Source organism: Panthera onca, chromosome B1 (assembly GCF_046562875.1).
Source record: "Panthera onca isolate mPanOnc1 chromosome B1, mPanOnc1 haplotype 2, whole genome shotgun sequence".
NCBI lineage: Eukaryota > Metazoa > Chordata > Mammalia > Carnivora > Felidae > Panthera > Panthera onca.
In genome coordinates, this window is record NC_138342.1 from 63,687,178 (window position 1) to 63,711,385 (window position 24,208).

Here is a 24,208-nt window from a genome sequence, read left to right on the forward strand (position 1 = left end):
AGCTATAGCACTAATTTATAAAAATATCCCCTTTAAGTGCTTGATTTTAGAATATCAGATTTACTGATTTTTAACGTATGAAAACAAACTGCAAACTGAACACAGGCAGCCTCACTAATCTCATTCTGTGCTAAAATGTCAATTATGAGGCTTTGGAAGAGGTGCACACCTTGCAAATCAGGAATGGCAGCACTTTTTAATGACATTAGCTTTAGCAATTAAAATGGTTGCCTTCTCAGGAGTGCTAAATAGGTGATTTCTTCCAGTCAGCGATTCCCAACTGTTGTTTCTAAGGCTTCACTTTCAATCAGTCATCAAGGCCTGTCAATTCGGCCTCCAGTGTTTCTGGAAACTGTTTCTAACCTCCCATTCCCACTGCAATGACTTTTTCATCTTCTCTCACCTGAGCCATTACAAGAATTTGTTAAATGGTTTCTACAGCCCCAGACGCATCCCAGTTCTAGCCCTTTCCATCTCTTGCTGATGAAAGCTTTCTAAACCCCAGACCTGCTCATCCCCTTTCCTTCCCTGAAGACACATGTTGACTTTACAGGGCCTACAAGATAAATGGAGACTTTTAGCACAGCATCTACCTTCTACCTACGACAACCTTAAAAGAGTGTCCCTTTTTATTCACCTGCTCCCCTGGTTCCATAAACTCTTCTTTCCCAGACACCTGGATATTTTATGAAGCATGCAGTGCATTGTCTCATGTCTTTGCCTCAGCTGGGCCCTCTGCATAGAATTCATTTTACCTCTTCTCTCTTAGAAGACCTGTCTTTTGGTCATTTGAGAATTAAATGATATATCCATAGGAAAGCCTTCCTGAGCATTCTTTTCTCAAACAGGAAACCTCCTTTTTCCCTTATTCTCCCACAGCACCCTGTGCATCATTTGTGATGCATCCTGATTATTTATCTGTGGGGAGATCACTAGATTGTAAGTTCTGAAACTGAATTCTTGTTTCAGCCATTCTTACCTATCTCAGGCCTCTGGCAAAAGAGCCAGCATATAATAGGTGCTTAATGAGTACTCCTTGAATGTGGGTGGATGGGGAGGATAGAAGGACAGTTACTTGGACAAAAGAGCCCCTGGGGGGATCAGTCAGTTAAGCGTTCTGCTCTTGGTTTTGGTTCAGGTCATGATCTACAGTTCATGAGTTTAGGCCCCACATCGGGCTCCATGCTGGTGGTGCAGCATCTGCTTGGGATTCTCTGTCTCCTTCTCTCTTTGCCCCTCCCCCACTCATGCTGTCTCTGTCTCTCTCAAATAAATAAACTTAAAAATAAAAAAGAAAGAAAGGAATGGAGAGACTTAGTCTTCCTGAATGAAATAAGTTCTTTGCTTATAAGTTAAAAGAAAAAGCAAGATATGTACACACGTACATACACATGCATATATCTACACGTAATACACATACATAGTTCATAATATGACTTCAAAGCTATGAATCTCTCTTATTAAATGATCACTAGCAGCAATGGTACATTTCGACTTATGTTCTTAAGGGCTGATGTTTTCTTTTATTTTGCTTGGACCTAATTCTGTACTCTTTCCTTATTCTAGAATGATGGAGGTCTTCGGCTCGTGGCTAATTCAATGGTGTGGGTTCCAGAAGGTGGGATGCTGCAGATTACCAATAGAATCTTACAGGCGGAAGCTCCAGGTGCCAGTGCCTCAGAAATCATCTACAAAATTACACAGGACCACCCCCAATTTGGTAACTTTTTTCCTTTGCCATGATTTCATCATTGTATCCAGTAGTCTTGGACTTGCTTTTGTACAATGCCACACAGCAAGGTTGTGAGTCCAATGAAATTGACTTTCTAATACCTCACACATCTCATTTAAACAGAATAGTCAATGGGGCACCTGGGTAGCTCAGTCAGTTGAGCATCCAACTTCAGCTCAGGTCATTATCTCACGGTCTGTGAGCTCAAGCCCTGCGTCAGGCTCTGTGCTGACAGCTCAAAGCCTGGAGCCTGCTTCGGATTCTGTATCTTCCTTGTTCTCTGCCTCTCCCCCACTCATGTTCTGTCTCTGTCCCTCTCTTCTCTTAAAAAGAAGTAAACATTAAAAAAAATTTAAACAGAACAGTCAAAATAACTCATACACACATTATCAGGTGTACACTAAGTAATATAAACATATTAGTGTATATGAAATCCAAAATTTAAGTCTTAAAACAACTTAATTTTACAGAGAAAGTAACTTGCTAAAATATAGTTTATATAAGCATGTATAGCTAATTAGTTTAATTTTGAAGCTCAGGCTCTTAAACTCCACCTTATGTCCCTTCTAGAACATCACCAGATTTCTTGTTGAGACTTAAAAAAAAAAAAAAAAGCTTTACATAAAAACATTTCTAAAGATCTCCATTGTTACTTCCACTTCCAGAAAGATAGTGCAATATGATAACCTGAAAATTTTCTCGTCCTCCTCCTCCTCATCATCTAGAAATGCTGGAAACAAGATAAGAATTATAGGGCAGTGGTACCTGGATGCCTCAGGTCAGTTGAGTGTTCCTACTCTTGATTTCAGCTCAGATCATGATCTCACACGTTTGTGAGATTGAGCCCAGTGTTGGACTCTGTGCTGTTCGGGATTCTCTCTCTCTCTCTCTCTCTCTGCCCCTCCCCACTCATGTTCCCCACATACATACTCTTTCTCTCTCTCTCAAAATAAATAAACATTAAAAAAAAAAAAGAATTATAGGGTACTGCCTGACCTTCCAAGAAGAGAAAGAAGTCTCCAAGTCACAAACAGAGAAGGAGCTTAAACCAGTCTAGGCATGAGCTCATGGAATAGCTTCCCTCAGGGTGGTTGTTTGTGTTCCAGGAACCCAGGGGCTTGAGATATAATGCTCGTGCAAAGACAGAAAGTTAAGATCCTGCATAAAACTTGGACTCTGGAAAGACTTTGACTTAGAGAGACAGAAGAGAAAACAAGAAGCACACCAGCACAGAGAGATGTTAAAGAAACCTATCTGTGTTTCCCAGGGCTCAGAGTGAAGTAAAAAATTCTGCAGAGAAAGAACTCCAGGCCTGTTTCTCCTGATGATCCTGAGTTAAGTTACACTGCACGTTGTCTGAGAAACCCAAAACTGAGATGTTATATGAATATTAATCTCAGGCCAACGATACTTCTTGGGTTCCTTACACAAACTAGTAGAAACTGCTATGGAATGTCCACCCTCAACTCCAGGTCACAAGATTCTCACAGCCTAAACCACTGAAGATTAGCTCAGAATTCAAAATTACAGAACAGATGAGGAAATAATCCATAGTATCATAAGAAAAATGCACAAAATGATCAAAACTCCAAGGATTTCATAAAGGAGCAATCATAAAAATTGTGAAACAAGGGGTACCTGGGTGGCTAAATTCGTTAAGCATGCGGCTTTTGGTTTCAGCTCAAGTCATAATCCCATGCTTCGTGGGTTTGAGCCCCTCATCTGCCTCTGTGCTGACAGTGCCGAGCCTGCTTGGGATTCTTTCTCTTCCTTTCTCTCTGCCCCACCCCTTGCACTCTCTCTCTTCCTTTCCCTCAAAAAAAATAAATAAATACACTTAAAAAAACAAACTATGAAACAAGCATATTTAAAATGATTTAAAGATACTAAAGAGGAATCAAAACTTTAATAACCACATACTATAAAAATAAAAGGCAGGTAGATATTTTTCAAATGTTTGTTTATTTATTTATTTATTTATTTATTTATTTATTTTTGAGAGAGAGAGAAAGCAAGTGCTAGAGGGGAAGAGGGGGACAGAGGATCTGAAGCTGATAGCAGTGAGCCCAGTGCAGGGCTTGAACCCAAGAGCCATGAGGTCATGACCTGAGCAGAATTCAGATGCTTAACCGACTGAGCCACCTAGGCACCTCATAGGCAGGTAGATTTTTTAAAAGAACTAAATAGATAACCTGAAAATTAAAATGAAAATGATATTCATTAAAAGTAAACATGTTCTTGGCATGTTAAATAGCAGAGGAATAATAATCTCTTTTTCTTCTGGGTCCTTGGATTTTAAAAATTATATATTTTCTGTAGTGGGGAGAAAAATTAACTTTTGTGCAATTCAAAAGTAATTCCAATGTCAACAAAGACATTGAAAAACACGATTCAACCAAGAATTGATACAATTATGAAATAGTTGTTCTAGCTGGAGTGCCTTTTATTATATATAGTTGTATAACCTTGAGGAAGGCAAGTGAATGCTTTTGAGCCTTAGGTTTCTTTAAAAGGTTAGGCTAGATAATTTTTTATCTTTTTATTTTAAAATAATTTTAGACTTACTGAAAATTTGCAAAAATAGTACAAAGAGCCCTTGAATACCCTTAATCTAGCTTTCTTCAACGTTAACATCTTATGGAACAATAGAACAATTAACAAAACCAGAAAGCCAACATGGATACAATGCTATTAATTAATCCACAGACCTTATTCAACTTTGTGTTCTTTTACCCACTGATTTTAAGCTTGATAATGTTTAAGTCCTTTTCAGCTATAAAAATCTTTGACTCGTTTGATGTATTAAATTCTTTACCTTTATCTTGATCATTAAAAGCCAAAAAATTTAATTTCCTAGAGACAGTCCAATATTCCAATAGTCTCTTTAAGTATTAAACAGAACAATGCTGAATTAAATTTCAGCTTGATAAATGCCATGTAGGCTTGACTGTGACCCTTTCCTACTATAACTCTCTTAATTAACTTCTTCCTATGAACATAATCCTCTTTCTGCGTGTCCAGAGCCCCCTATTAGTAATAATCAAATCACATTAACGTTAGCAACCACTCAAGAGTGAAAAAGGTGGTGGGAACTGGAAACCCACTCAACACCAATCTGCTTACATCCGTCTGTCACAGTGGTATGAATTTGTGGAGCCCCTACCCTCTTGCCACCCCAGCTCTTATATACTCCCTCATCACTTTAGAATGTTCCAGATGAGCTTTAGACTTTTTGTGGAGACCTGACCATGCAACTGAACCAAATGTAAATTGCTTGTGTAGTAAATGCATACAGAACCCAAGTTCCACCACTTGCAGCAGACTCATCACTGTTCTCAAATGTTAGTTTAGACAAGTTGATTAATACTAGTACCTTTAGCTACTTCACAAGCTTGAAAGTGAATTTAATGAGATGGCTTTTCTAATGTTTATTTATTTATTTTGAGAGAGAGAGAGAGTGATTGCAAGCATGAATGTGAATGGGGGCGGGGCAGAGAGTGGAGACAGAGAATCCCAAGCAGGCTCCACACTGTCAGTGCAGAGCCCAACTTCGAGCTCAAAATCACAAACCACATGAGATCATGACCTGAGTTGAAATCAAGAGTTGGATGCTTAACTGACTGAGCCACCCAGGCGCCCCATAATGAGATGGTTTTAATGAAGTAACTTGAGTATCATTTGAGGGAAAATCCGACTTAATCCCACACATTGCCAACTCTAAATTATTTATCATCGGGTAAGAAAGCTTTAATACAAATTGTCTCAATCCCAAAATAATTCATGGGATTTTCAATAATTCAATGAGATTCTAATTCTTAATACCTATCAAAATTTCCCTTCAAAATTCTTGGTTAAACTATAGGCTTCAGTATTAAGGAAATCCCAAGTACAGAATGTCTTGTTTTTTAAACCTACACTGTTTTATAAACCTGGATTTTCATATATTTAAGGTCATCTCCTTGTTTTTGTCATAATAAATGTGGAGATGACGTGCTACACAACAGCTCTCACCTCACTGGGGTGAACCTCACAAAATACTGATATTTGTTCCTCGCTACTCTTGGGCTTGTCACAAAGACACCTTGTATTCAACAGACCCAGTGTTAAACTTCCCTCCAACCTGCTCATCCATCGGTGGCATTGCTGCCCTTCCTGTCACATCTCTCCCCATCTCTCATCTTCACAACACAATGTCAAGTTCTGTTGCTTCCACTTACTTAGTGACTCTTGTATCTGTTTATTTCTTTCCAATCTTACTTCTGTTGCCTTAGTTCAGGACCATATCAGTCATCTGGATTTTTCAGTCATCTCATAATCGATCAAACTGTCTGTGTAAATATTAATTACTATTTTACCATTTTTATAAAATAAAATCCGGCCTCTTTAATAGGACTTTCACAGGCTCCCTGTATTCTGATCGTGTATGTTCTGTGTTCTAAATCAGTTTGTGCCATTCACCTACAGAAACCTCACAGTGGCTCCCAGTTGCTTAAGGAGGCTGGTCTCAGGGGCAGGAATGGCATCTTGCTCATCTTTGAATCCCCATCCCTGAAGGGTCTAGTGTGATAGCTAGCACCTAACAGGTACTCGATGACTATTAACTGAATTGAAATTAATAGAATTAGCCGATATCCTATGATTCCTGTTAATCTGCATAACATGGCAGTTTTGTTTAATCTGAAAAATAGGTTTATTTCATTAGGACTTGTTAGAAAAATTCTGCTTAGTTTTTCTATTATAAAGAAAAATTGCTAGGATATTAGCATTTGAATATTTTCTGTTTCTCTACTCTCTACATTTTCATTGTAGAAATTTACTTTCAGAATATTTTGCAACTGTCTCACATTCATAAACAGTATACATTCTGGAAAAGCATGTTTATTGATATCATCTTATGAACAGAGGTTGAACTGGGGAGAGATGGCTAATGGAATTTGTGACTTAAGTACAAATGAGAAACAGTACCAAAAAGAAACTAGAATGAGTTGATTCTACACATGATTTTATAAAGAAGACTATTGATGTTTTTCTCTTACTTTAGAATTTCAATCACCATCCAGGATATTATGCTCACTTTAAACTTCAATTTAGTGTATATAAATATTAGAAGGAATATTTCCTTCACGTAAGAAAATTCCTCTCATGTAACCAAAGTGTGATTTCAGTTGTTCCATATGTCTAGCATACTTAGTGTACTAAGATCTGGGTATCTTACTAGAGAACCTTCCCGTCTCCTTCTGCCTCCCTCTGCCCGCTCCTCTTCTACTTCTCTTACCAACTGAGTGGTAGAGAGTCTTCTTTCAGATTTTTTATTAGATGCATTTTCATGAAAACATGGCTTCTGTTTTCAGCATTTCATCTATTCTTCTGTTTGGTCTTCACTCGAGGGCATATTATCCTTGTGAAACTTTAATTGTTTCTATAGCACCTCTGTATTTGCAATCTCCCTTTAAGGAGATAGGAGCTCCAGGTGAAAAACAAGCAATAGAAACAGATTGGTGGTGGTGGTATCTAGATTTAGGTTTCCTTGCTACAATTTTAATGAAGTCTAAAGAATTATGGAGGAGGAAATGAGATAGTTATTTAGGAGGATAGATATTGGACTGTGAGCACATCATGATCATGACTGGTAACAGAGTTTCACAACCAAGAATATGAGCTTCAGATTCAAATCTCAGCTCTAACATGTACAATTTGTGAATTTGAACAAGTTACTGAACTTCTCTAAGCCAAAAGAACTTCCTTTAAATGGAGATAATAATAGCATCTTCCAAAGGATCAAATAACATAAGGATGATTAACATTCTTTTTAAGTATCTATGAAGTATGTACTATTATTTTCATTTTACCAATAAGAATAGAGAGGCTTATAAAGGCCTAATAAAGCTCATGCAGCTGGACATGGAGCTGGATTTGAACCATCACATAATGTGCTTCATGCAGTGCATGCCATATGCATCCCAGTGTCAGTTATTCTTATTTTCATTGTACAGAATTCTCAAGTATAATTTTTTCTGGGGGGTGCTTGGGTGGCTCAGTGGGTTGAGCATCCAACTCTTGATTTTGGCTCAGATCAGGATCTCAGGATTTATGGGATCAAGCCATCCATCAAGCTCCTCAATGAGCGTGGAGATTCTCTCTCTCTCTCTCTCCCTCTCTCTCTCTCTCTCTCTCTCTCCCTCTCTCTCTCTCTCTCTCTCTCTGCCCCTTTCCCCACCCATGCTCTCCTTTCTCTCTTAAATAAATAATAATAATTAATAATAATAATAATAATTTTTCTGAATTTTTTCAAATTTCCCATTGTGTTTACATCAAAAACCTCCTGGTTAAAAAGGATTTCCTGTTACATAGAAAGTTGTAGGTAGGAATGAATCCATCCAATGCCCTGTATTTGAATATTTGTTTGCTGTATTCATGATTTCACGTGATTTAATTGATATAAGTCAGTAACTTGATGCGTGAATTGCCCTTGAATGACTTCTAGCTTTTTTTTAGCTGAGAGAGTGGGAATTCTGTGTGTGAAGGTGAATTCAAAGATGTCTATTGAATTCTGTGTTAACCTCCTTTCCTTCACCTTAGATAAAAATACAGAAGTACATAATGTCTGTTGAAAAAAAATTGTAGTAGAAAAGGAGATGAGAGCTCTGACTGACTTTTACTTTTATGGGAGATCCTCACTAACGATGTGGCTTTCCTAGGAGAGATGGTCCTTCTGGTTGATATGCCTGCAGACAGCCCCGCGGAGGAAGGGCAGCACCTGCCTGATGGGAGAACAGCAACCCCCACCAGCACCTTCACCCAACAAGACATCAATGAAGGCATTGTGTGGTACAGGCACTCGGGAGTCCCAGCCCAGAGTGACTCCTTCCGCTTTCAGGTACTCTCTACTGCTGACTTTTCTGATGTCAGGATGGTCTGAGGAAAATCATCACCATTATTTTTATTTTATTTTATTTTATTTTATTTTATTTTATTTTATTATTTTATTTTATTTTATTTTATTTATTTAATTTATTTTTCATCACCATTATTTTAAATAATCAGGTCATTTTCTATGTTGCCTGGAAATCACATTTGGGGGAAGAACAAATGTAATTCGTAGCACTGAGAGATTTTTTTAATCTGCTGATTCAGTCTTAGACTATCTCTACAGACTCATTCCACAGCAAAGAGTTTATAATAGATAATGGCTGAAGTGTTTAGAAAAAAAATGTTTTCAAAATATTAAAATGCCATATGGAGGAAAAAATATTTCTTTTTTCAAATGTTTTTGGAACATTTACCATCTTATGAGAAGAGCATAGCCTTAGCAGCCAAACCCAGTGGGTTCATATTTCAGTTTTACCTTGCACTAGCTATACAACTTTGGGAAGATTACTTTGGCAAAATCCTTGTGTTTCATTTTTATCATCTGTAAAATAGAACTATATGAGGATTTAATGAGTTAGTACATACACGTACAATACTATCACTATGTGTGGGTTCGTTGCTATCATTGATAAAGATTGGTCACATACCAGTGCTGTAGACTAAATGTTTGTGTCCCCCTGAGATTCATATGTTGAAATCCTACCCCCTCCCCATTCAATGGTATATGGGTATGAGACCTTTGGTAGGTGATTAGGATTAGATGAAGTCATGAGAGCTGTGCTCTCATGAATGGGATTAGTACTCTTATGGGAGTCACAAGATAGCTTGCTCCCCTTCCGTGCTCTCCACCATGGGTACGCAATAAGTTGGTGGTCTGCAACCCAGAACCCCACCATGCTGGCCCCCTGATCCAGACTTCTAGTCTCCAGAACTGCAAGAAATAAATTCCTTTTGTTTATAAGCCACTCAGTTTATGGTGTTTTTGTTATAGTAGCCTGAGCAAACTAAGACAAACAGACCGTAAGGAGGCTGTCAATAAATTAAAGAACAAGAAATTATCCTGGGCACGTTGTCTGGCAATTATCAAATATAATTAGAAATTAATAATAAAGAGGTAAACAGAAAATTCAAACCATTTAGAATTTTTAAAAGTCTCCTAAATAATTACAAGTTCTAAAAAGATGAGGAGGAAATAACTTATCAAAACTTAAATGATGTGGACAAAATAATACTCAGAAGAAAATTGATGGCCTTAAGCTCTTATTATTGAGCAAAAAGCATGAAAATAAATGGGCTAAATGAAGGTAGAGAACCACAAGGGAAACCTAAGGAAGGAATTCATAGAGATAAGCAGAGGAATTGATTCAGTATAAAGTGTGAGAATTGATAATGAATACAAAACCTGAATCTTTGGAAAGACCAATAGAATTAGACAAACCTATGTCAAGGGCAATTTGGAAATAAAGAATTGAATAAAAGTGCAAAGGAATGAGAAACTTTGAGAAAGAGTGTTTAAACATAGGTACAGAAAGGAATTTGGGAAAGTGTCAGAGAAAATATAAAGAAGCACTCGTAATGATCAGCCAAAGCCGAGTCACAGTCCCTCTGAGTTTAAGACTTTTCCTTTGTCTAGGAATCCAGTTGGGGATAAACTGCCACAATAGCTTACCTTGTTAAAATTACCATCCATTCTCCTCCTGATGCCTGGTGCACACATCTTTATTGCCTAATTTATATTGTGTAAAAGATGTGCTTTTCCAGGGAGCAGATTGAAAGAAACTTGGAAACCATTAGAATGAGATTATACCGAGCACACTGTAGGTCCAATGGGTGAGCAAGCCTCATGTGCCCTTTGCCCAAGTTAACGTTTTCATGTTTAGCACCAGGGAACTCTGCAGTCCTCAAAAAATGATATTCGATTGCTTTTCCAACTTGGTTACCAAATGGGTATAAAAAAGCAAGAGTTACTCTTTTTTTTTTTAAAACAAACTCACTGGACTTTAAGACATCCAGTTGAACATTATTACTTAGAAAGTGGTTCCCTTTAGAGAGTCTTCACACATTTTACTCATGATGTGTTTAGAACTCCTACTTGAGATCTTCTTCAAAATCTATGGGATTTTCTTTAAATATCCCCAGTAGTGACAGTATATCATTCTTTGGAAGCTGATTTTAAAAAATAACCAAAGAGCCAAAAGTCAGTCAGAGTCATGTCTGGTAAGAAGAGTAGTAATTATTTTTTGTTAAAACGGAGCAATTATGAAGTAACAAGCTCAGTTTTCTTACATGATTTGTGAACTCCCTCTGAAGGCATTCCAAAAAGTGCATTTTCAACACTGACAGCATCTTTATTGCAAGCGTGAAACAACTCTCTGAGATTATGTTCTCCTGGATATAAAAAAGTTGGGTGTGCTTTTAAAGTCTCATTGTTTTATAGGCTTACCTCATATTTTGATTTGAAATGACACAGACACTGTAGCTGTGTACTGAAACAAATGGCTGAAACTTCTCTCATTCATCATTTTAGTGTCCCTAAAAGAATTAAACTAAAAAAGATGCTGTTCTAATGATTCTTCTCTTTCTTCCCTTCTTTTTTCTTTCTTTAAAGCAGAAAATGCAATACAATGAGTTGCATGGATTTAATTCCATTTTAATGTTGATGTGCTGTCATGAGCCATCAAGGCATGCCATCTGTTACTTTGCACGTAAAACTTGGGATTTATGTAATGCAAGTGGCATTTAAAAATAGAGCATGGCATAGTGAAAAGAAAGCACGCACATTTGCGTCACTTGGGGCATGGGAAGGGACTCTGGTTTTGGTGTATTCAGAGCACGTTGAAACAGCCTTAGGGGATGTGGTATGAAAAGACCAACATATTTCATACCAATATCTTTACTAAGGAAGCTAGAATTGATTCCCTTGCTTAGTAATGTGTCCACATTTCACTACCTGTGCAGTGTTCCATTCTTTTTCTTCAAGAGATAAAGTATATTTTCCCCTCTTCTAAGTTTTGAAAGCTTCCAAATTGAGCCATCTTGGTCAGTAGGAAGATCATGAACCTTCCGACCTGTTTGAATACTGACCCTTATTGACTTTATGACTGTGATATCTTGCTTACCTTATTCGACCTTCCATTTCCTCGTCTTAAAATAGGAGATAATATCAACTTTGTAAGTGGTAAGAGAACTTTTGAAAAGTAGGTAGTATAGTGCTAAGCCCATGGGAGATGCTCAGCAAATTATAGCTATTTCATTACTATTACTTGTAATGATGCACTATAAGGTATCTTCTTGAAAACACACCAAAGAATGATATACTGTCACTACTGGGGATATTTAAAGAAAATCCCATAGATTTTGAAGAAGATATTCTGAAGATCTCCAGGCATCTGATGTGATCAAGATACCGAGAAGACGGTTTTTCTGTTGGGCACAACTTCAGAAGACATAAAGAAAATACTGCCATTCCTGCCTTTTTCCTTAGAATTGACAGAACCCTGCCCCCTCTCATCTGGAATTAATGCAACTACACGTGACCATACAGGCCTTAGCAACTCTTGTGACAAGCCTAAAGTAGAACAGAAAACAGAGAGAGGGAGTTTAAGCGGGCAGCTTAGAAGCATTGGGGGAGGGGAGGAGCTAGCTGAGTAGGCAAAGCATAATTTTTTTAGCGTTTTTGAAGCAAGAAAACATTGATTTTGTGACCACTATTCTAAATTTTTTTTAATGTTTATTTATTTTTGAGAGAGACAGAGACAGAATGTGAGTGGGTTAGGGGCAGAGAGAAAGGAGACACAGAATCCGAAGCAGGCTCCAGGCTCTGAGCTGTCAGCACACAGCCCGACGCAGGGCTCCAGCTCATGAGCCGTGAGATCATGACCTGAGCCGAAGCCGGATGCTCAACCAACTGAGCCACCCAGGCGCCCCATTTTGTGACTACTATTCTAATTGTAATTGTTATTAATTACACCTTATGATGATGAAGCTGAGATTTATCATTTCTAATCTAGGTGTACATATCTGTGCTGGGAAAAAATTGAAGAAGTAGAATAAAAAGTCCCATATAGAACATGTGTTAAATATGCTCGTAATGAGACATGTAGCTATCAAAAATTATGTTTTCAAGAATGAGTAATGATATAACAAAACATCATAGTATTATGTTAGATTAAAATTTGGAGGGGCGCCTGGGTGGCTCAGTCAGTTAAGCATGCGACTTCAGCTCAGGTCATGATCTCACAGTGCATGAACTCGAGCCCTGCATCGGGCTCTGTGCTGACAGCTCAGATTCTGTGTCTCCCTCTCTCTCTGCCCCTCCCCTGCTCATGCTCTGCCTCTCTCTGTCTCAAAAATAAATAAAAACATTAAAAAATCTTTTTTAATTTTAATAAAATATAAAAATAAAATAAAATAAAATTTAGAGAGCACATAATCTCATATAAAGTTTCACATACACATAGAAAATATATTAACCTGAAATGCATCAATAGGTTAAGAACTACTCTTTCTACTTAGTGACGTTCTAGATTTTTTTTTTATTTCTCATTTGGATATCCCTGCATTTTTAGAACTGCCTAAAATGATTACATTTTTTGTAATCAGGAAAACATTAATATTAAAATATGAAGAGCAAAATGAAAATGAAAATGCAAGAGCACATAGAATTTAAAAACAGATGGTTTAAAGGAGGAAAAACAAACATGCACAAACATACTCTGCCGAACTGAGGACAAGAGGCTCACCAGCATGACATTTCTTTTCAGGTGTCCAGTGCCACAGAAGCCCACACGCATCTCGAGAGCCGCATATTCAACATCGCGATCTTACCACAGACACCTGACGCACCTAAACTCTCTCTGGGAGCATCTCTCCATATGACCGTGAGTTGGGTGGGACGGCCTGTGGTTTCCACTTGGAGGAGGCATGCTGATGGGTTTGAAGGAGTGTCCTGCTTTTGTATCTGGCAAATGCCTGGCTCAGAACGCAGACACTGGGGCCAACAATAACCAGCCCTGATGTCACATTTCTCATTGACTTGAAAAAGAAACCTAAAATTCCAGAGCGAAAGTAAGGTTACATGGAATCCACCTCAACCTCCCATCCATTGCTTCTGTCCTTTTTACAGCATCCAGATGGTCACAGTAGTTGGAAGGAGTTTCAGGGTAGTATAGATTTAATCAATACCGTTTGGGTATAATTGTTCAGTCAGTTATGTCTCCATCTAGTTGGAGAAACTGCCACTCTATATTTTAGAAGCCCTATTAGAAGTCTTTTTGTTTTTGTTTTTTTATCATAAAAGTTTCCTGGAGAAGGTGATGTCTTTGCTGAATCCAAACAAATAAGTAGCAGTTATCTAAGTGAAAGTTTGAGGGGCAGGTTGGGAGGAATGGAGAGGTGATGGTAAAGAGCACTTCCAGATTTAAGAACAGCACATGCAAAGACACAGAGGTGAAAAACAGTATGATGGTTGGGTAAACTGCAAATAGTTCAGTAAGACCCGAGAAATTAGGGAGGCAGAGGAGGAGTAGTGAGGATGTGGAGGTTCGTGAGCTAGATCGCAGAAGTTCTCGTGTGCCGTGTAGGAAGGAGTGTGGGCATGTGGAAAAGTTTGAAGCAAGGTGACAGCTAAATTAGTACATGAAGCTTAGTTCAGACAATTAGTAACTCCACTGTAACCCTATATCCAGTGGATATGTAATGCCAGAACCCCTGTTCTAGACAGAGCCACAAGCATATAAGATCTTATAAATTAATCATTAAGGATTCACATTTTAGTTAGCACCCACATAATTACACCCCAAAGCAGTGTATCAGCCCTGAGCCACAACAAAGAGAGCAGCTATAGTTTTAGAAATTATGGGTCTGGGGCATGACAGAGACATAAAGGGGGAAACAGAAAGTTTTTAATGAATAGCTGGTATCGGCATTTCCACCATAAACCATAATTTAAAGAAATCATAATTCAGCAGCACTATAAAGTCTATAATTCATCATTCTGACTGAAGGAACTTGGATCAGAATTTTCTCTAAAGTGTAAAGAAAAATGTGCATATGCATTGCTTGCCAAATGCTAATGCACTGTTGTTTGGAGTTTAGAGGGAAAAAATGGGCCAGGAGCCAATGAAGATGGCGCCATTCCCACTATGTTGTTGTGGACTCTAGAGACTTCTCAAGTTACTTAACCTTTAGGGTCTCAGGTTGCATGTTTGTAAATTAGATCTGTCCCGTGTAATTTAGGATATCACAAAGGTGAGTTTACTGTAAAATGTGATTAGCTCACTCTTTATCCCTTAAAACATACAGTTTGAAATTCTTATGATATTAATGAGAGCCATTACTATAGGATATACTTATAATCTGTGATAAAAAGACATTTTCTATTCCGTGACTTAGACTCATCTAAGCACACAAGTTTTATACATATTTGTAAATACACTATGAATATATATATATATATATATATATATATATATATGCTAAATAAATATATGGTATATTCATATATGTGTTTAAGGGTAGGAGTCCACCTCTCCAATCAATCAATCATTCAAATAAACACTTTTGGGCCCCTAAGTTATCCCAAGTGCTGTGGAACATATTGGAAGTTCAGTGTGGAAATTAGAGTCTAAAACACGCAAGTAAGTAAGCAATGAGAATATAGCGATAAATGCCATGATGTGATATGCAAGCAGAGTCACAATATTGAAGCAAATAAGGAGACACCTAGTTCGGTAAGGCATGGGGGAGGTCATCGAAGCTTCCTCTTGGAGGTGAACTGAGTTGGTTGACGTGTAAATTATGTCTAGAGCATGGTCTCAACTTCAGCCTGCATTGGGATCACCTATACAGTTTGTTAAATCACAGATTGCTGGAGCCCACCCCAGAGTTTTCTGGTTCAGTAGATCTAGTACAGGGCTGAGACTTTGCCTTTCCAACAAGTTTCTGGGTGATACTGTTGCTTCTGCTCTGCTCACCCTACTTGAAACCCCATTTATCTAGACTGCAAATATGGGGAAATTCATTTGAGGCAGATGAGCAGCAGGTGAAAAAAGTTGGAGAAACAGGAGAACATGACATGTTTGAGGAATTACAGAGAGTTCAGTTGGCCAGAGCATAAATCTCTAGGTGAAAAAGAAACAAGAAATGAGAGTCAGATCATAGAGGATCTTACAGATAAGATGAAGAGTTTCCATTTTGTTCTGAGAGGCTGTTGGGGCAAGTAGGATGTTGAAGAATTCATAGCAGAGAGGGGGCATGATCAGATTTTCAATTTAGGAAGATCATTCTGGCTGTAGGGTAAAGAACACCCACATGGGGTCCAAACAGAGAACAAATTGGTCAAGAAATAGGCTGTTGCAGTCATCTAGAACATGAAGAGTTAGTGGCATGTACCACGTGCAGTGGCGATGAACATTAACAGTTAGTGAGATCTCAAAGAGATACTGGCACACCCATGTACATTGCAGCATTATTCCTAATGGCTCAGAGGCAGAAGCATCCTAAATGCCCTCCAGCAGATAAATGCATAGAGAAAATGTGGTATACACAACAATGGAATATTATTCAATCTTAAAGAAGAAGGAAATCCTGCCATGCTGCAATATGTATGAACCTTAAGGACATTATCCAAAGTGAAATAAGCCAGTCACAAAAGGACAGATACTGTACGATTCTACTTATATGAGCTATCTAAAGTAGTAAAACTTTTTGAGACAGAAAGTGGAATGGTAGTTGCCCCTGCAGAGGTGGGAGGGGGTAGAGGTAGGGAGAGGGCAAAGAGGAGTTGTTTTTGTTCAGTGGATATAGAGTTTCAGTTTTGTAAGATGAAAAAGTTCTAGAAATCTGTTCCACAATGATACATATATAGTGAACACTACTATACTGTGCACCTAAAGTGGTTAAGATGGTAAAAAAAAAAAAAAATAGAGATTAAAAGATATTTAGAGACATAGTGGTTAATTAGATATAGGAAGAGAGCAAAACAGCCCAGTTGCTGAATATGTAAAGATGCCATTCATAAAGATTAGGAATGTATGGGGACTTCAGGGCAAGGGGGAGAGGTGGAAGATATGATGAGTTCAGTTTGGGATGTGCTTATAAAATGTGTGCCTATTAAGGGCTGGCAAAACATATTCTCGGTGGGAGATAAACCTCTGAGAATCATTAATGGTGGATAGTGGTTTAATCCTTGTGCCTGAGATTCCGCAGGGAGATTATATAGAGTGAAAAGCAACATAAACAAATACCTGCCTAAATGGAAATTTGTTCTGTGGCCTTTCTGTAATACTCTCCTTCATCAAATATAAGATCCTTAGAATTTTGTTTGTGATGTTCCACCAGATGTATGTGCATACATACATATATAAGATGTATACATATATGTATAATATTATAAGATATATATGTGTATGTGTATGTATGTATGTTTATATATGTATATACATACATACACACACATACACATATATATACATATATATATATAAACATGTGAGATATGTATATTTGGGATATATATCATATTTGGGCAGGGAGATCTGTAAACACGCATATTTACCAATAATAGCATAGCACAGTGTGAGATTCAGCAAATAAGTTAATAGATTTATATCAGTTCAGTCTTCCAACTAATCATCCACTACTTGACTTAGAAGATCTTTAAGGGCAAAATCTTTGACTAATTAATCTTGGTATCTTCCCCAGCATCTAGCACAATGGCTTATAGAAAGTAGCTGCTTAGTAAATATTTGTTGACTAAATGAATCATTTTCAGACCTATTTTCACATAGCTAATGACTCCCTAAACTGTATCACTTTCAAATTCAAATAATTTAATCATATGTGTATGCACATGCGTACACACACTTTGAACATCCTATTTCCATTTCCTCTCTTAAGGGGGAAGAAAATTCTTTTATCTCTTAATGTGAAAGACAGAATATTTTTTACTTCCTTTTTTCAAATGGTTGTGCTACTCAGAGTTGGGTTTCCCAAGGTCACGACCTAAGAAAAAGGCCTCGAACAAGTCTTTCTAGTTCCATTTGTTTCCAGTGATTGCTGTAACAAGAGGTCTCTTAAAACCACTCTTATTGGGGTTAGCAAGGATTCAGTTGGAACAGCTGATCCCTTGTCGTGTAGACTCAAGTCTAGGCATGCTGTATTTGTTTTCTGGCTGCGGGCTTATGTGTCCGTGTTTTTTCTTGAGACCCTTCAAACACTAATAAAATCATTATCTGCAATTTCTAGAAATGTTTCTTTATCCTTGGAATTCCTACTGTGCTTTATCTGAGCCTTTCAAGCTACTTAGCAGTTTGTACAGTGGAGCTATTTATGAACTTCCCTCACTAAAAACTGGAAATCCTTAAGGAAAGAATCTATATCTGATTCATCTTACATCTGCCACAGTTCTTTGCTCGGTACCTTCCCATATTAGGTTCTTACTAAATATTTTCCACATGAATATGTGAATGAATTAATTTTGTCCGAACTAAACTATGTGAGAAGATGGCTTCTTGTAAAACCTCCATTTTACTCATCTCATCCTCATAATTTCTCAGGCCAGCCATGGGCATTGCTGCTTTGGTTTTATGACAGTCAACATGGGAAAGTGGTCTTGCTTTTAATGGAGGCTGAAATGATAATGTTGTTTATAAATCCTGACTTAGGGATTTTTAAAGATTTAAGTCACATATACTTTGCTAAGACTTACATGTTAAAATGTTTTGGCCCTCTAATTATTTAGATGACATTGCAAGACCATGGAAAATATTTTTTTAATTAAGTTGTTACAAAAATATTTTCATTATTTTATTTCTTAGCTTAATCTTTTCCTAATGATATTTTTCATCCACTCAACAAATTGTTATCAAGCACTTCCATGTGCCATGTGCTAGGTGCTTGGGATCTGTCCATGAACAAACAAAAATCCACGTTCTCATGGAGTTTCCATTCTCTTGGCAGGTCAGGAGAGAATAGACAATAAGTAATAAACAAAATAATAAGTAACTCATATGTTGTATGTTAGTGAAAGTGTTATGGTAAAACAAAAAGTAGATCTAGGTCGAGGGATCAGAAATGTGGTGGGAACAGGAGAAACCCAGGTTGCAGTTCTAAATGAGGTGAGCTTTATTAGGACAATGATGTTTAAAGAAAGACTTGCAGGAGGTGAGGGAGATAGCCCAGCAGACACCTGAGGGAAAGGCATTCCAGGCCCAGGGAACCATGTGTTCAGAGACATCCAGTTGGGAATGTGCTTAGATGTTCAAGGAACAGCAAGGTAGCCAGCATGGCTGGAGCAGAGTGAGTGAAAATGACAGTCATCTGGTCAAACTCACTGATGTGTCAAGTGTGTGTGTTGGGGGCAGCAGAGAGAGGGGCAGAGGGAGGAGTTGGGGCAGACCTTACAAGGTCCTCACAGGCCATTGTAGGGACTTTGCTTTTTTTCAGAGCAAAATGGAGAGCCATTACTGGGTGTTGGGCAGCAAGGGTCTAATCTTCCCTGGCTGACTGTTGTGTTGAAATACACGGTAGGTGGGGCAAGAGAGCAGTAGGGAGGCTGTCCTGGTGATGATCCAGGTGAGAAATTGTGGCTCCCAACAGGGTGCTGGCAGTGGGGAGAAGCAATTGGATTCTAGATATATTCAGATGCAATATGGGTATTATGAAAACCATTATTCTGTAATCTTCTTTTGTTGACAGATATCTTAATAAAAATGTGTCTTCTGTAATGATTTCCATAAAATTTAATCTTTCATTTCTTACTATGTTTAATTGATAAATATTCCAAATAGCCAATATTAAAATTGATTATACTTTGATATATCTCAGACTCAATATTGCTTTCTTCAGAAAATCGAATTCTTCCTTTTTCTACCTAGTTCCTATTTCTATTAGTAGGGAAATAGTAACAATAAATTCCATAATAAATTATCTGTCATCTTGGCTGGAATATATTTCCCTTTAGCCATGCTCCTATTCCGTTCCCTCTTCTTATTGCTTTATTTTAGGGACATCTAGATTTTCAAAAATATCTCCTACTACTCTGAGAACATTCAGTTATCCTGATGGTTTTGAGATTAAAAGGTGGCAAATAGTACTGAACAATGTGCTGAGTCTACACTTCTGTGCCCATGTTGCTGCGCCCACACATGTATACATTTATGGGTGTGTGCACACAGGCATGGGCTGTAAACACCTTACATGGAGCATATATTTTTAATTTGTTGTCCTTACTTGTTTTATTTTAGGGTGAGAGACCAGCTGCTATTTGTAATTCTTATTTTCCTTGCTCATTACATTCCAGACCTGAGCAGTGGCCTGAAATATGACTCTTTACTCTAGGAGGGTTGTCCTAACCTGCAAAGCTGCCTCTCCCCAGGACATGCGTGCCTTCAGGACACTTACAAAGCAACTGCAACCTTCAATCTTTTCACGGTTAAAAGGAAGACTACCACGCCCTCCTCCATGAGAATTACTGAGCCCTACTTAATCCTTTCCTAAATGGGGAAATTCCTTCTTCAAGAAGCAGAGCTTCAAAGAGCAGGAGAGCATGTCAAACTCTAACCCTTCAGGGGTCAGTTAGGAAGAGCCTGCAATGAGCCGGATATTTTTGTTCTGTTTTGTTAACAGCATATGTGACCCAGGCAAGGGGCCCATGCTCACACACTTTTCCCTTTTCTCATCTCCACTCTGTGTTTTTGCTGCTGTCCCCAACTCACTGTTACACCTGGTCATGAGATTCAAAATCTCTTTCTTTTCCCTTTTTTCTTTTTTTGAGCGTTGTCACTATTGATGGGTTATGGCTGTACACAGGTGAATGGACAGTAAAAAATATGTACACATTGGTCTTTTGATTAATTTTGCTCGACCCCTTTGTTGGGTATTGAGAAATACCCCAAAAGCAATAGCTAGTTCTTTTGAATAGTGCAATGGAGACAAAGAAAACATTGACTATTTTTATGTGCTTTAATAGATAATTGTTAAATCTCTGAATTCAAATAATGAGACTCCTTTGGTGTCTGAGGTGAGTTCATCTTTGGGCCTTTGAAGCTACCACTGTTGGAAGGAAGGAAGGAAGGAAGGAAGGAAGGAAGGAAGGAGAGGGGAGGAGAGGAAAGGGGAGGGGAGGGGAGGAAAGGGGAGGGGAAAGGAAAGGAAAGGAAAGGAAAGGAAAGGAAAGGGAGGGAGAGTGGGAGGGAGAAAAGGGAAGAAAAAGGAAGGAAGGAAGGAAGGAAGGAAGGAAGGATGGATGTTTGGGTCACAGTTCCCATTAGCAAAGCTGGGGGGGATTAGGGAGGGCTTCTTACCAGATACAACCTTAGCTCATTAAGTTAGAGGAGCAAAGATGTAGTGACCCAGCTGTGAAGAGCAGAATAGCAGAGTAGCCAGTTGTGATGGCTCATTTTCTTTTTTTTTCTTTTGTTTATTTTGAGAGAGAGAGAGAGAGAATGAGAATGTGTGTGTGCATGCACACACAGAGGAGAGGCATAGAGAAAGGGAGAGAGAGAATCCCAAGTAGACTCTGTGCTGTCAGTGCAAAGCCCAAACGTGGGGTTGATCTCACGAACCATGAGATCATGACTTGAACCAAGAGTCAAATGCTTAATGGACTGAGCCACCCAGGTGTCCCCATTTTCAAATATGTACCACTATGAGTTCCAAAACTAGGGAAAAGTGATCATATTGAGACTCCTACAACATGCACCGACACAAACCTGGCAGAGTGCAGGGGAGAGGAGAGTTGGGGTACAAGAGAACCAGAAGAAGGTTCTATAACCCTGGGAGGTTCTTAACGCCAAGACAGATCTGCAGTGCAAGATACCACATCCTTCTTCTGAACTTTCAGAGAAAATTTTGCTGTGTGTGATTAATTTAAAAGCCCAAAATGAGGTCCTTTGTTTTGTTTTGTTTGTTTGTTTGTTTTGCTTTTTCCTTTTGCTTTTTTAATAAGGCTTTTTTTTCCCCCTCTGGCTTTTGTTTTCATCACACCATTTGCTCTTCTTCCTCCTTAAACTTTGTTTAGGCTCGGGAAGATGGCCTGACTGTGATTCAGCCTCATTCCCTCTCTTTTGTAAACTCTGAGAGACCAAGCGGAAAGATTATATATAATATCACTTTACCTCTGCATCCAAATCAAGGTAAGATGTACAGTAAATGATCTTTTGAGTGATGCTGTTGTTATCTAATGGTTGACTTATCTTCAAAGCTCTGAAGTTTTGTCTGCATATACTTGTTGAGGATTTAAGGAGTGACAGTTATTCATACCTTTGCTCCCCTGTTCTGAATTTAAGACCAATTGAGAGAGAGACACTGTGGTCAGACAGATGGGGATGAATGTGTCAGCATTGGTATGACAGAGTTGTGCTGGAGAACATGGTGTGCATATAATCTCAGTCACTGGGTTGAGTGTGCCCTCTCATATACAGGCAGAACTGGACAGACAAGCACTGTCTGTAGGGACAGATCCTGCCCCAGTGAAGTTACGATAGGTGAACAGACCAGAATGAGCATGTGCTCAGGACAAGGAGCTCTGCCAGAAAGCACAGAAGGGGCTGAACCATACATAGTCCATTCCTTTCCCATTTGGGTAAGCTACTCTTCACCCATGGGGAAAAATGAAAATGTGGAACTATAGTCAGAGGAAAGGTAGGCCCCTGCCATCTGTCTTCATCCTTTAGATTTCTTACTTTCGGGCTTAACTAATAAGCCTATCCCTAACAGAAGTGTGGCTGTCCCTCATGGAGAGGAGATTAGCTTCTGTTAAGGCAAATTCTGCCTTCCCAAGACCAACCACTGCCCTAGATGAAAGTCTTTTCACATCATCAAATCCCCCAGGAGAAATAAAAAATTAAATTTTATTACCCTTTTGATAAAATCCAGAGAAATTAAACTCTTAAAAGTCATCCTTCACTTTTTTTAAAACCTGCTAAGTCACAGCAAGAGCTGTTCTCCCTACATTGCCAGGGTAGAAGGTACAGTTCTCTCCATCCAGCAGCCGGGGCTGTCTTCTGGAGAATGGCATGGGTCTCTCAGACCCTCATAACTTGAGTTAGTTCAACACCAACTCTCACATGTGTCCTTCTTTCAAAGTGTTGATAGGACATGAAAGGTGATCATAGCAGCATTATTTTTATACCTGAGAAATTTAGAAATGATAGGAAAATTTTTTAGCCCCTAAAGCATTATCACAAGCAGAATAATAATTGCAAATCCAATTCTTAGAATAGTCATGATCCATGTTACTGTTGCCAAAGATTATCACAGAAACTGAGGTATTTCTGAAGAAAAGGCATAAATTGAGAAAGTTCTCATTATAGCCTAACCAGGAGACCAGTCTATGTCATTTTCTCAGCAACCTTGACCTTTGAACTTAAACTCAATTAAGAGAATCTTGTAATTATGGTACAATGTCTATGACTTGTGGAGAATTACCTAGTCTGAGTTATATTAGGGGCAGTAATTTACATCTTACTATTGTTTATAGTCAATGAATCCTAGTCAAGAATCTATTTGGGTTTCACCCATGAGAAGATGTTCAGCATCACTAAGCATCAGGGAAATGCAAACCAAAACCACAATGAGATATCACCTCACACAAGTCAGGATAGCTAGTATCAAAAAGGTAAGACATTACGAGTATTGGCGAGGATATGGAGAAAAGAGAAGCCTTGGGCACTGGTGGTAGGAATGTAAATTGGTGCAGTCACCAATTTACACTGGTGGTTTCTCAAAAAAATTAAATATGTACTGATCATATAGAACTACTATATGCAATCATTGCATTTCTGGGTGTTTACCCAAGGAAAACAAAAACTCTAATTCAAAAAGATATATGCACCCTTATAATTATTGCACCATTATTTACAATAGCTAAGATAGAGACACAACCTTGGTGTCCATCAATAGGTGAATAAAGAAGATGTGATATGTATACACACACACACACACACACACACACACACACACACACACACACACTGGAATGTTATGTTACTCATCCATAGAAGAATGAAATCTCACCATTCATCACAACATGGATGGACCTAGAGGGTATCATACTAAGTGAAATAAGTCAGACAGAGAAAGACAAATACCATATGCTCTTTATTTATGTGTGAATCTAAAAAATAAAACAAATGAACAAACAAACACAAACAGACTCATAAATACAAAGAATAAACTGGTAGTTTCCAGAGGGGAGGTAGGTAGGGTGATGGGAAAAATAGGTAAAGGGGATTAAGAGGCACAAACTTCCAGTTATAAAATAAATAAGTCACAGGATGAAAACAACAGCATAGGGAATATAGTCAATAATATTGTAATAACTTTGTATAGTGATAGATGGTAACTATACTTAATTGTGGGGAGCATTTCATAATGTCTATAATTGCCAAATCACTAAGTTGTACACTGAAACTAATATCATATTGTATGTCAATTATACTTCAGTTAAACATTTTTTAAAAGATGCCATTAAAGTCTATTTGGGTTTTAGATTCACTCTTTTCCTGAATGCTTGGAGAATGGTATGATAAGAGAAACTAGAGAGCAATTGTTCTTGAAGTATAAAAGACTCCCATCAGTGGGAAAGGCAGCTTTATGGCTCTG

At 38.2% G+C, this 24,208-nt stretch overlaps 1 protein-coding gene across 1 annotated transcript in view; it reads left to right on the top strand.

The window, feature by feature from the left end:
• Positions 1-24,208, top strand: part of FRAS1 (Fraser extracellular matrix complex subunit 1) — a 425,053-nt gene that overhangs the window by 290,071 nt on the left and 110,774 nt on the right. The window contains exons 30-33 of the mRNA XM_060654809.3: positions 1,567-1,720; positions 8,431-8,609; positions 13,366-13,482; positions 21,624-21,738. Coding sequence (XP_060510792.3) covers positions 1,567-1,720; positions 8,431-8,609; positions 13,366-13,482; positions 21,624-21,738 — 565 coding nt within the window. The remainder of the gene's footprint in view (positions 1-1,566; positions 1,721-8,430; positions 8,610-13,365; positions 13,483-21,623; positions 21,739-24,208) is intronic.